Source organism: Scylla paramamosain, chromosome 13 (genome assembly GCF_035594125.1).
Source record: "Scylla paramamosain isolate STU-SP2022 chromosome 13, ASM3559412v1, whole genome shotgun sequence".
NCBI classification, from domain to species: domain Eukaryota; kingdom Metazoa; phylum Arthropoda; class Malacostraca; order Decapoda; family Portunidae; genus Scylla; species Scylla paramamosain.
This window is the reverse complement of record NC_087163.1, coordinates 3683178-3697959: the sequence shown is the minus strand read 5'-3', so window position 1 is coordinate 3697959 and position 14782 is coordinate 3683178. Positions and strand designations below refer to the sequence as shown.

Genomic DNA, 14782 nt, shown 5'->3' with positions numbered 1-14782 from the left:
CCGTAATAAAGACGTACCATTCTTCCATTCCTAACAACCATCATCATCATCAGGAGAATCGCTTGGCTGAATATTTTTTAATCCTTTGTTCAACTCATTCACACTTACTAAGGTGGGTTTTCCCACACCTCATACACACACAAAGATCTACAACTACATCTCTGTCTTGCATTAATCAGAAGTGCATAATAGAAAATTTCATAACTAATCAGAATGCGTTACCTAGCACAGTATTTCAGAAGTTTTTGCTATAATTACTGTTTTTGCCTTTGTTACTTTGAGTAGTATTGAATTGCGGTGAGAGCATCCATCACTCCACGGGTCCCCATGCCTAGACCCACTGACTGACCAGGGGTGACGTGTGGAGGGTAGGAACATTATGTCAAGGTTATATTAATCCTTATTTTTGTTTATTTCTGTACTGTAAACATGTCACCACTCACCAAGCACCTGTCTCTCCTTTCCAACCTCACTCACTGAAGAATATACGTTCATATACATAGTTTTCTATCCTTATTATTCAACAGATGTTAATCTATCAGCACCAGATGTGCTGACACATTTTGGGATTTCCTTGTTATCTTAACCATTTCCTCTATTGCAATATTCATCTATTCAGGCCCCTCTCTTCCAAATTATTTTGTGTCACTGATGACTCCGACTACAATTTCCTCTTGATTTTGCAGATTCCTCAGGCACTGAAAGTGTTTGGTTCATCACGTTTCCACAGGCATTATGAAGTAGAGTGAGCACAGGAGAATAATGTGGCCTATTCAGAGACCTTGAGGCTCAAACTTCTGTTTTCATCCCGGAAAGGAGTTCCCTTCAACTTGTCACTTCTGTCCTGAGGATGTAATAAAACTGATCTCAGTTTCTCCGTGCCGTCAATCACACCAAATTTATTAGCTAGGTACTCATGCAAGTTTTCAGTCGAATCCTCTAGTCTTAGTTGTAAGACCTGTTGGCCCAGCAATGGATGTAGTCAATGGTCCAGAGTGATGTTTTGATTTAAGTGCTTCAGTTGAAGCAGACCACTATCTGGATATACCTTGCAAGATGGATACTATGGCAACCAGCTCACTCTTTAACTTCTTTTTAAAAAGTAGTTAATACTTACACAGTCAGCTAATCAGTAGGAGTGCTGACTAAATAGTCTTAGAAGCTGTTCTACTGTGACCATACAAATAACCTTTCTCTATATATTTTTTTCAAGTCAAAGAATATGCACCTTTAATTAATTTTCTCTATTCCAGAGGTGACCTGAGACACTATGGCAGAATTACAGGAGGCAGTACTCAAGCCAGAGCGCAAGAGCTCTCAGGAAGTTCCTGAGGTCTGTCAGGACTCACAACTGATGATAAAATTTCGGGAGTATTCAAAAATGCTTGACGAGAAAAATGACAAGTATGAGCGTATTTACAAGACCAGCAGGGACATTACCGTCCGAAGCAAGAGGGTCATTTTCACCCTTCATAGAATTCCAGGGTAACAGCAAACAAGCAGATCTGCTCTTTGGATCTCCCACAGTTTGTGAGATTGCTATTATTGTATTTTATATAACCAGTCAAGTATATAATTAATTTTATTTTTTTATTTTAGTGTGACAGAAGAAGTAAAGGAAAGCCTGATGTCATCTGCTGCTAATGAACTGAGAGACATTGAGCAGACTTTGATGAAGCACATAGCAATGGAATTAAGGGATGAAGACCCACATCAGTTTGTGTATGCTTATACGTCAGGTGAGGCTGCAGATGGTCATCTCTAAATAAGCAATGCTACCATAGAAGATACATGTTATATTCTTGTCTCAACTTTTTCATGCCTGTTTCTCTGTTCTGTATAATGACTCTCTCTCTCTCTCTCTCTCTCTCTCTCTCTCTCTCTCTCTCTCTCTCTCTCTCTCTCTCTCTCTCTCTCTCTCTCTCTCTCTCTCTCTCTCTCTCTCTCTCTCTCTCTCTCTCTCTCTCTCTCTCTCTCTCTCTCTCTCTCTCTCTCTCTCTCTCTCTCTCTCTCTCTCTCTCTCTCTCTCTCTCTCTCTCTTCATACTTGGCACATGATTTCACATTATGACACCTGTCCTGATATAATTTTTTGAATATTTTGCATGACTTCATCTGTCAGTTTCCAGCTCAAATCGTAATATTGTAAAAGGCTTCTCACTGCCACGCCATCTTATGACATGAAATACATTCAAAAGTTAATTTTACTTTTCACTTTAGTCACGTCTATCTACTGTAAATGCCAAAATGATTTCAGGTATTCAAGAATATATAGAAGCTCTCTCGTTTCATTATTTTTTGATGACTGGTACAATAATCAGTCACAATGATGCACAGAAGAAAGTGACTTTTGGGAATGGGAAAGAGGACCATGCAGATGTGGTGCCCCTCAGTGTCCTCCTTCAGCCCAAGGAATACATTCTGGGCATTGCTGACCTCACAGGTGAACTCATGCGTTTCTGCATCAAGTGTGTCAGCACCGGTGACTTTGACAAATGTTACAAGATCTGTGACATTCTCAAGACAATGCATGGAGGCTTCCTGTCTTTAGGTTACATTCCAGCCAAGGAGCTCTACCATAAAATGATGGTGTTTAAGTCAAGCTTACACAAAGTAGAAGAGGCATGTTATTCATTACAGCTACGCAAGTCTGAAGTTCCCGCTGAAATGCTAAGTGATGTATTTGCTATGTATGATGCTGATGAAAACCATGCTCATTTCATGTAATGTTCATTGCTTTTATCATTATCAGAATCTTGTCATATTTAATGTGGAGGTTCAGAAGTTGGTAGAAAATTTGCAGCTAGTAAGAGGATGTGAAGGACATAAAAATTATGATAAAAGCAGTGACCTTAAAAGTTTGAAACACTGAAAAGTTTACATGATATGTGAAAGATTCCTTGTAGATTGAGGGATTTTTGAGTCAAATATATTGAATGAAATGTCGGTCAAGAAATATGAATAAGTGATCAAGGAAAATGCAAACCAATATCGAGGAGGATGTCTGAATGTTGACAGATAAGGATTAGCAGATCTGAGGTGCAGACAACTTCCTCACAGTTTTATAACATTTGAGGATGTTAGGGCATAGAATTAGTTCCTTTTCTCTTTTTTTTCACATGAAAAGCTTCGGGGCCATGTGGTCTAAAGAACCCCCTGCTGTGTAACTGAAGGGTTTTCTGTTTAAGCAAAGGAAGCAGCCTTGTGTAATTTGAATATTGTATAAAGAGATATGGTGACAGGTGATGGACAGGTTATTACACTTGGCTTATAACCACAAGATCTATAGTTCAAATTGCCAGTCACGTAATTTTAGTATCTTCTTTCACACTGTGGTTCTGATCACTTAAGAGAAAAGAGGTTATTATGAAGTCATGACATAACTGTCTGATAGGAATGAAAGGCTAGTAATGCTGCCCTCCTCCTGGTGTGCAAGGGCCCTACAAAAGTGGAAGGACAACAATCATGTACTTTTGTGTGTGTGTGTGTGTGTGTGTGTGTGTGTGTGTGTGTGTGTGTGTGTATCTTTGGTGGAAGAGACCAGAATTAGTCTATGGTGGCAAACAAATAAAAAAGATCTGAAAATAATAAAGATATCCACCTTAATATGCACAGTGGTTCATTATTTTAACATTTCTTGAAACTGGCAGATTACTGATGATAAGGTATACTAAAATCATGATGGGTGTGGATGTGGACAGCTGTGCAGGAGGTGACTGCTGGTGTGGAGACTGCTGGCTTTGGTACTGGGACACTGAAGTGCCTCTGTCCAGCCTCTGAACACCAGTTGTTGCTCATACCACACCAGTATAATGTGCTTTGTGGATTTGCAAGTTACACACACAAAAAAAAAATTAAATAAATAAAATAAGAATAATAATAAATAAAAAAAATAGATAAAAAAATATACTTTAAATAAAATAAAATAGATGAATATATAAATAAATAAATTAAAGTAAAATACATAAATAAACAAATAAATAATAAATTAAAAGATCTTTAGTAATACATAGTAAGTAAAATCAGTTAACTGGCTAATTTATTGGAAAAAAAAAAAAAAAAAAAAATATATATATATATATATATATATATATATATATATATATATATATATATATATATATATATATATATATATATATATATATATATATATATAATACTGGAAACATGGAAGCAAAACAAAATCTTTAAAACAAAAATCTTTAAACATGCATGTAGAGTTGTATAACACACACACACACACACACACACACACACACACACCAATGCCAATAAAATTCATGACACAACACACTGGAGAAAATAAGTCTTATGAACATTTAAAATCTTGCGTAGTTCAATTATTGGATCAGGTGTTTTAGTGTGAGAAGCATTGTGGCCATGTGGCCGCACGCATGTGCCCTTGTGTGTGTGTGTGTGTGTGTGTGTGTCTTATTGAACTTTAGATTTTCTGATGAGAGGTTTTTATTTCGGGGAGGAGCGAGTGGAGGAGTGGGGTGGAGGATTTTCTGATAAAGATATTATTATTTATTTATTTATTTATTTATTTATTTATTATTATTATTATTATTATTATTATTATTATTATTATTATTATTATTTATTATTATTATTATTATTATTATTATTATTATTATTATTATTATTATTATTATTATTATTATTATTATTACATCTATTTTTGCTATTAGATTTAAGGCTTTCTGAGACGGGGTACGTGATCTATAAAATTAACAATAAACAATAATAATAATGACATACTACTACTACTACTAGTAATAATAATAATAGTGATAATAATAATAACAGCTACAACATTCCAATAATATAAACAATCAAGTAATCACAGCAATTTCGTTATAAACATCGCAGTTTCAATTAACTGTAATGCTAAAACTCTGAATGCCACAAGAAGCTTTCCAGGCTTGTGTGGCTGTGAAAAAGGTCGCTGAGAACTTAAGCGAAGAGATTATGATGTCATTAATGAAGTTGGTAGAACAGTAACCTTGAACCTTGAAGTCCTTACAATATCTTATGATGTCCTCGAAACCTGTGTAATCTGGCTGTTGGTAGGTGCGACTTTCAAACTCCCATTGTTTATCAACTCACACACACACACACACACACACACACACTTCATCACCACTAATACATCACTACTGACACGTGCATAATTCCCTCGTATCCCTTGGCATGGTGCTTGTGAGTCACTCCCACGATCGCTTCGTGGATGATCCAAATCTGTGGTGTATAACCTTCCTAATCTTCACTGCGGCAATGTGGCGGTGGCAGCCTTCACAGTGAGGCGAGGGCCAGCCGGAGTTGCATAACCACACAGACCACAACAGATAAGCTCAGGACGAGGCTGTACTAACGATGCACCCTCGAGATATCGTACGTAATTAAACTTTATCGTAACACTTGATCGTCAGCCATCCTCTGTAGATCGTAGTGATTACACGTTATCTTCACGACACCTGTGTTATGGCGGTGGGAAAAACAATGATACAATAAGTACTTCGAGAAGGGATTGGCCGCATCTGAAATCTAATCAAACCTGTGCCGTACCTGCTCTCTGGTTCAGTGGGTGGCGAGCAGGCAATGCATTACGGGGCAGTCCTCTATGGTAGCCTCGCAATTTCAGAATTTTTGTATCTCGCTCGGTTAAAATGTGGCTTGTGCTATTTCAGCTGTCCTTACTTTCTATCAATATATCTATGATCTATTTCTTTATTTCACACTATTTAGTTATACTAGTGTAAGAGATTCAATAACAAGTTTCGCTTTCCTACACCAAAATCACCACTATAATATGTATAAAAAAGTGATGAACACTGAAAGAGCGGTGCACCACGGAGATCTGATGTAGTATGCAGCATGTACCTCTCTCTGCATCATCATTAAATTTCAATACAGTTTTGCTCCTCTGCACCAGAATCATCACTAGAGAACTGATAAAAAAGTGATAATGGATACTCGAAGGGTGGTGTACCACATGGAGATAAAATGTATGTACATCGTACAGTGTGCCGCCATGTATCAACAGTTGGTGATAATCTGCTCAATGATAATATGATAAGCTAACAAAAGGAATAAATGCTTAAGCAAATATTATTCCTTCTGTCACCGATGCACATATACGTAGCACACGCATTTCAATAACAGCATATTTTAAATACGTCCTGAGACACTAGATAGGTCTTTGTATTCTCTACTATTCATTGCATCTGAGTATGACAATTAAACACGAGAACTGGAGATCTGTCACCTGCTAATTAGTTAATCTCAAGAAAAAAAAAAATCTATAAATATACACGAGTATCTGAAGAGCAATAATCCCTTTTTTTTTTATGGTGAGATGCTGCCACGTGTGTAAATATAAGTACCTAACTCCCCGCCCGCGCCCTACTTATCGTACTACCCAAGTCCTCTTATATACACAGATAAAAAAATGATCACTACAGACAAACTACCCTTCTTTCTTATCCACGTGCTCTTCACACACCTACACAGTAACAAACATGCTTTGGGTCCGGTCCTATCTCGTTTTATTTTTATTATTATTATTTTTTTTCATTGCTATTATTATTTTTTCTTACTTCATGCCACTCTTAGTCCGTGCTCTGAAATGCTTTGTGCTCTCATAAATCTAATCTCAAGGGCCACAGAAATGACTAGTAGAGTTCTCTCAGGTATTTTTCCAGTTGATGATGCAGATATCCTCAGGGTCATTAAAACACTCTTGAAAACTTAATTAACTTTTACTGTAGTCTGTCAAACGTTGTCGGGTTAAAGAGCTAAAACTTTTAAGATTACATACAGATTCCTGCAGTCTTCACGGGTTTTCATGGGGCTAGAGAGAGAGAGAGAGAGAGAGAGAGAGAGAGAGAGAGAGAGAGAGAGAGAGAGAGAGAGAGAGAGAGAGAGAGAGAGAGAGAGAGCAGTTATCTGAACAATATCTATGACAAAATAACCCTGATAATCTTTACACAACATCAAATAAACTATATTCATCAACAGTCCTTGAATGCAATGTATGTCGGTATGCATTACATCTGAAAAGTTAGATAATGAATATTTTATGAATAACAAATAACTTAAGAACATTATTACAAACTTTCAAAACGCAAACAACATACATTTATTTTTTTTTCTCATTAAACATTTTATCACAACATTTCTTTTGGTCTTTTCTTTTTTGCCATTTCGTTCCCTCTTTTGGGACGGCGTGAACCCCATTGCTTCCCTCATCACAAGTACATAGATTTTACACAAGGAGAGATAAGAATCAAGAGGCGGGGGAGATAAAACACGAGCCAACAATCAACGTACGTTTGTCTGGCTGCGTCCGTACTTAGAAACGGTTTTTAATCTTATAAGAACTGTTTACAAAGATCACAGAGATGATTAGTCAGATTCTCACAGGTACTTCTTCTACAGTGATGATGCAGAATTCTCTTTTAATCATCACAACAATCATGAAAGCATCCGTGACATCCGCCTGATTATGTTAAAAGTGATGGTGATAAGACCTCGGCGAAGTGGTTGAGAATATGTCCCCAGGTGTGTATGTGTGTGTTTCTCCATTCTTCATCATTCTGCACAGTCACGCATTACATAATCCAGAAGAAGGCAGAGACGCATATTCCATTCCGTTATTAAAGAATTTTTCCCTAACAACTGTGATATGTCCTTTACTTATAAAAGAACCATTATACATATATAAAATAGTGTTTTGAGTTTTTGGAGAACAGTTCAGATAAAAATCATTCTTTAATTTTTATACAAAGAATGAAGACGCGTAGAAAACACACTTTTTAGATTGATATATACATTTTATATAAATATTCTTCTTCTGCATTTCATAATTTAATCATCTGTAACCTTAGATGAAAAACTTTCATCGGAAAATTATTTTCAGTTTTTTTGTACAGGTCCGGACCTGTGTTAAAATTTTTGAAAAAAAAAAAATAAAGAAAAGATCTATGACTTAAAACTGTAATTACTATACTTTTGTGGTCTTTCTTCTCTCTCTCTCTCTCTCTCTCTCTCTCTCTCTCTCTCTCTCTCTCTCTCTCTCTCTCTCTCTCTCTCTCTCTCTCTCTCTCTCTCATGGCTATTTAGTGACTCATCGGCAGCTCTTGCATTCCCTTATCTGTTCGCCTTGAGGTTGATGGCTTTTTAAAGAAATTTTTTTTTGTTGAAAGAGGACCTCCTTAAGATTATGAATCTCAAAGAATATGACGAATCAGGAAGGAAATTTGTATCGTTGTTATTCGTAAAAAAAATATAAATAAATAAATAAATGAAGAAATGGTGGTGCGTATAATGGATGTGATATTAGATGAAGGAACCAAACAAGATCGATCACGTTGTCGCGAAAACAAGATAAAGATGCATGAAATGGTCGTGGTTAGTGTGACCTGTGATTTATATGTTATTAGAGAGAAATACTGAATGACAGGATAATTAATTGAGTTGTCATGAAAAAAAAAAGAAAAGTATCGCATGGGGTTGATGAATCTCACGTGTTACAACAGTGAATAAATTTTGGCCTCGGATCTCATTATAATAAAACTCCCTTGGGTCTTGAATTTGTATGATGTCGCCGCTATGACCTTCACATTCTGGGTTTTGTATTATTAAAACGTTTCGACATTATGTATAGTTTTTTTTTTTTTTTTTTTTTTTTTTTTACAGGCTACAGTGGAAGTTACTACGATTTTCAAGAACACTTTCAAGACTCCGGTGATAGTTTTACAAGGATTTCGCACTGTCAAAGGAAAATACATCCATGAGAACCCGACTTTTCATCTCTGTGGCATTCATAAATAGTCCTGGTGAGACGCCAAAACTTTAACCCTTTCACTGCTAGGTTTTATTTATTTATTTATTTTTTTCTCGTAATCACCTGCAACTTTTTTTCGGCACTTCTCTTTGCCGTACAATTTCTTAAATAGTGTAGGCAAGAAGGAGGATAATTATTTTTCTGTGTATTGTCTCTTTACTTCTGTGTGATCATGTAATCTTTTTTTTTTCTTACAAAGCTCTGAATGTTTACAAATAATGACCGTAGGAATAAAAGGGTTAAAGCTGCCTTATAACTCCACAACATCGTATCTCCTTCAGTTTTCGTTGCTTACGAGTCACCTTTGTCATGATCTAGAGAACAAAGAAATGCAGGTGATTTTCAGCAGCAACATGAACTAAAGTCTCAAGCCGAGGTACTGAAGAGATGCAAGGAAATCGTGAGGCATAGAAAAGTAATAAGATGGAAAAGTTACAGCATTATAATTGTTATCATAAACATGAGACACGATTGGTCAGAGATTGTTGACTTCGGTGAAATCTGATTATAACATTTCTGCTTCCCGAACTCTTCTAAGAACATTTCTGCTTCCCGAACTCTTCTAAGAAACTATGAAATAACCTAGTGAGGAATAAGAGGGATATTATTTTACACACACACACAAACACACACACACACACACACAGAGAGAGAGAGAGAGAGAGAGAGAGAGAGAGAGAGAGAGAGAGAGAGAGAGAGAGAGAGAGAGAGAGAGAGAGAGAGAGAGAGAGAGAGAGAGAGACGCCTGTGCTTATGTACTAGTACGTAGTATGTAGTTACTAACGATGAATAAATGATGCGAAAACGTACGGTATACTAATGACTAGCTTTGCCCTTGTAGGATCCTTTGTTACGGGATCGATGGCCGGAAGAGAATCCAAGACATATTTGTTGATCGCTTTTTCGGTTGTCCACCGCCGCTACTGTGTCTGTCACCTCTCTTCCATACTGAAGCTTTGGTCTCAGCACAGAACAGCTGCGTTCCTACATAGTGTGACGAGCTCATACTTATATCAACTAGACTTACGAGTGTATACTCATTCACCAACCCTCCTACCACTTCCTTCCCACACACACACACACAAATCATATAGTCATCGATAGTAACTATATCTCCTCTAATTGTCAGATACATCGTTGGCTTTCATCAGTCTCTGTCCCAGTGATAATCACCCTGGAGGAACATGAATTTTTTCACAGGATATTTGGAAATAATGGGATAAAATGGAGGGGTACATGTCATGGCCAGTGTGTATTAGAGGCACAGTAGGAAAAGATGTTTTAGGAAGGAAATTGTGTCGTGGGATATGTACGTGACGTGTCACTGAATGTATGCAAGAAAGCACAATAGAAAAAATAAATAAATAAACGTTTTAGGAAGAAACTTGTGTTATGTAAGAGTCCAATTTAAATTGAGATTAAAACATTACATTTTTGTATATCAGTCAGTATCTTTAAACACTTTAAACACTTTAAACACTTTAAACACTTTATTATGTTTGTCTGTAGTACATATATAAGCTTAAGGTACAATTAATTGAAAGACAAACAGCCCGTTATGAAGCACAAGCTTTTTGGGCACACTTAATATCTACTTAATACTGAAATGTAAAACAACACTAAACTAAAAATCTAATTGAAGAAAATGTAAAAAAAAAAATATATATAAATAAATAAATAGCAATAACAAAAGATTTAGGGATAAATGGCTTTGCAAGAACAGGAAGGAAAGGAGAAAAATCATAATTATACATGAGAAATAGAGAAAATTGAAGTGGAATCTGATTATAAACAAGCAAATATTTGTTTTGAGAATAATTAAACAAACAGAAATAAATATGTATATATACTAGAGGATATAAACTATTTTAGTTACAGAGGATATGAACTATTTGGTTACAATACCAAGAAACAAAATAATAGATATTGATAAAAATTGATTGAAGTACAAGATGTGTCAGTATTGAGACAATAAATATTCTTTTAGTTTTCTCTTAAAGATATTTACGCTTAATGAATTTTTTATATGTGACAGGGTGCTATTCCATATTTTGGGACCTTTATACATTAGAGAGTGTTGGTAGAGAGTTAAGGTATGATGGGGAATCTGTAGAGAATGCCTGTAGCGTGTGGAGTGGTTATGAGTTAGGGTCAGGGTATTGTTGTTGTTGGAATTTATCAATTTGAACATGTATGATGCAATAGAGAAGTTTGATAAGTCAGAGAGTTGAAGGATTTTCATAGATTTAAAGAGTGGAGGTGTGTGTTGGAGGAAGTCACTATCTTACACTCAGACACAACTTGTGCCTCGTAGGTCTGAGATGTGGCATTTTGTTCTATTATACATTTAAGACTATATAATGATTATTTAGAACTGAGAAGCTATTTTCTTTCTTTCTTTCTTCAGTACTTTTATTTATATATTTTCAGTCTTAAAAATGGAGAAAATATGAAACATTAATGTAATTTTTTTGCAATTAATCGTCCTTGGAGCGCTAGGGAGCATGAATTTCTCAAAAGCTACCGGAGAGATGAATGAAATTAGGGAAGGTTGGGAACTACTGTTATATTCTGCGCTGTCATCACCGATAATAATTATGTCATGTCCTATATACTATCCCGCCCCTCACTGGCTAGTGCACAGTGCACACACATCCAACCATCCACCCACCCACACACACACACACACACACACACACACACACACACACCATCCACGCCTTCGCCACATGCATACCGCCTGACACCTCTGGTCAGTGCCACTCGACAACACAGTTGCGTGGAACCACTACAAGCGCCGCGTACCGATATCACCAAAGATTCTCATTGGATATCTTCTTGGCGCGCCCCACATCATTGTGCGAACCATCACTCATAAGATCTACCTTTAATCATATTGAGTCTTTTTATCCCCTATGTAATGTACATTTTTCGGTGTCATCATTGCCTTATTAATAAACAGTTTATTATTATTATTATTATTATTATTATTATTATTATTATTATTATTATTATTATTATTATTATCATTATTATTACTGTGAGATGAAGCTGATTACGTGTCTATAATCACGTGAGATATTCTCCATACCCAAACCATCACAAGATACCTTTATGTACACAACAGGAGGATGTTACGATGGCGTTACACTGCTTTACCCTTCATGGCTCCCGCAGATCAACCTCTTCATTAGTGTTGGCAAAATAATATCAGTCTCCATTACTGTATTCACAATTTACTAGGATACCTACATTATACATTATGTGACCTCGCTGTTGTAACGAAAAATTTTTAGACAATCAGTCATTCAGTCAGTCAGTCAGTCACTTCCTCACTCACTCGCTTACTCTTGCTTAATTCTTCAGTGTCATTCTCCTGCCAGAGAAAATAAGACGGATTACAGTATCGTTACGACGGTTCATATGCTCGCCTCTGAGGAGTGCGTTGTGGCGGCTGGCTGTTGACGGGGAGGGAAACACGCGGCCTGTGGTACAAGGAACACAATGAACATGGTGCAAGGAACACAATCAACAGTGTACAATGAACACAATCAACACAGTACAAGGAACATAGTCAACACGGTACAAAGAGCACAATCAACATGGTACAAGGAACACAGTCAACAAGGGGCCTACGGTACAAGGAACACAACCAACAAACCCGGACGAGGCCATCTACCCCCATGACGCAGTGTTCTATGGAAGGATATTGTTGTTATGTGACAGTACAACAATAGTTACACACTGTGCTATGTGCATTATGAATTTTCACTTAATAAATATTTGTGCACCTCAGATTTTTCTCCAACAAAGCCATGCTCTTCCTTACGCCCTCGATATTCGCCAGCACCGAGCAGTGGATATCGAGAGGTTCTGTCTTTGTAATATTACTGTACAATATAAAGGTGCTGTGAAGGTTTGGTTGAGCAATACACGATATGTACATAAGCACGTTCCTCATGTTTGCCTCTCATGTTCCTCGCCAGCCTCCCCCCCTTTTTCCCCCCTAACACACGAAGCCACATTCCTGCAAGAAGCGTTCAATGACATCTGATCAACAGCCTCTACAGTTTCCTTACACATATTGATATTCTGTTCACTCTAACTTTTAACTGTTCATTTCACTTGCACTGCCAAAACGTCACTGGAGGCCTTAACATCAGGCTCAATCAAAAATTTATTTAATTTAAATCAGAACAATCCTGGTCCGAGGTGGACATACTGGCTCGTGGGTGTGGCTGGAGGGGAGCCATCCAAAATTGAATCCATTCAATGTTTGGGCAAACTACATGGAGTGACGTATTTCCTTTCAGACATGCCGTACAGGCCTGCGTCACCTCCAGCGGCGGGATGGGGAGGAAAAATGGATGAGAACACTGGTTTCCGGGCCTGAAACCCGCTAATTGTTCCATGTGTCACCTCCCTCCCTCTCTATCTCCTCGAACACAACACATTTATATAACATCCTTGTTCATCCCACACTGGGCAAATACCAGTTCGCTGTATGGGGGATTTCAGCACTCTCGGTGTCACCTTCAGTGTTCACTTCACCAACCAACCTCTTATCCAATCGTGACCACCGATAACTGGTTTTCAATCAATGGCACAAAACACTTAAACTTATTAAGAAAAATAAAGAAATATTTCGAGCATTTTTTCTCAAATCACTATATGTGCATGGAAATGTTGGAGACATAATATCCTTAATAACATTGCCCGGGTGATGCTTGGCACAATTAGAAACAGCTTTGCGCATGTCAAGCCACGCAGGTGAGACTTGGTGTCCCGCTAAGTTAAGTCAAGCAGGCGTCTCGTGGCGAGTGTCACCAACACACTCCCTCACGGAGATCCACGGTGGAGCACTGGGAGTTGAGACTCGAAATGAAAAAAAAAGAAAAAGAAGAAGAAAAAAAAGAGAGGGAAAAATAGCTAAACTTTCTTGTAAATGATACATTTCAAGATCACCATCACACACACACACACACACACACACACACACACACACACACACACAACATATATATATATATATATATATATATATATATATATATATATATATATATATATATATATATATATAGTATATATATATATATATATTATATATATATATATATAATCAGGCATCATTGGGCAACGAAAAGATAACAAATAATCTCCCAACAATGATATGTGATATTGATAATGCTCCCCAAGCACACACCGTCTGTGGCATGATTGGAGCATCAACAGGTCTTCTCGATAAACTAATGGTGTACACTTCACTCACTGATAACACCCTTATTACGTAATTAGTCTTTCTCCCCTGTCACGGCCACCGTGCCTCTTCGTCCGCTGGCTCGGTTGTTGCTGTTCGTCATGACTTTCGAAGAAGACAGGGAGACAAAGGTGTGCGTTGTTCATCACCTCATACCACGCCCAGCCAGTGAAATGAAATTTACATTTACATTCTCTCTCTCTCTCTCTCTCTCTCTCCTCTCTCCTCTCTCTCTCTCTCTCTCTCTCTCTCTCTGCACACACACACACACACACACACACACACTTACGGCTCCTCTGACGCACCAGTCATCTTTGCGTCCTATGAAGTTAATTCCTGATATCAGTCTGCAGCACATTTCATAGAAACACCAAGGCTATGCAGGACCTTCATACTCCCGTGCATGGCGCAGCACTCTAAAGACACTCAAGTTAGCAAATACTGAATTCAGACGGCGACGCAGTAGTTTCAAGGACAGCATAGCAACACGAAACAACTTTTAAACTTCCTGATTTTTTTTTGTATTGTCTTTTTCTCGCTATTATGGACGAGCATTGGCCTATTGTATGCAGCATGTACTATAATGTTAGCTGTATGTCCACCACCAGCTCATAATCTAACAGGCGATCTACTCCTCTAAACTTCACTTATCTCTAACTCACTATCTTATTT

The 14782-nt window shown here is 37.3% G+C and overlaps 1 protein-coding gene across 7 annotated transcripts; it reads left to right on the top strand.

Annotated features, from left to right (window-relative positions):
- Nucleotides 1-3: 3 nt before the first annotated feature.
- LOC135106355 (translin-associated protein X-like) lies at nucleotides 4-3605 on the top strand. Of its 7 annotated transcripts, none has more exons than XM_064015280.1 (6): nucleotides 31-112; nucleotides 286-368; nucleotides 687-910; nucleotides 1254-1485; nucleotides 1600-1739; nucleotides 2257-3605. In XM_064015280.1, the coding sequence occupies exons 4-6, from the start codon at nucleotides 1271-1273 to the stop codon at nucleotides 2724-2726; spliced, it is 825 nt and encodes a 274-aa protein (XP_063871350.1). In that variant the 5' UTR covers nucleotides 31-112; nucleotides 286-368; nucleotides 687-910; nucleotides 1254-1270; the 3' UTR covers nucleotides 2727-3605. The 7 variants fall into 7 exon arrangements, with proteins under 7 accessions (XP_063871354.1, XP_063871348.1, XP_063871355.1 ...); XM_064015282.1 differs by having other exon boundaries at nucleotides 286-387; XM_064015284.1 differs by lacking the exon at nucleotides 286-368 and having other exon boundaries at nucleotides 4-112; nucleotides 687-852.
- The last annotated feature ends 11177 nt before the right edge of the window (nucleotides 3606-14782 follow it).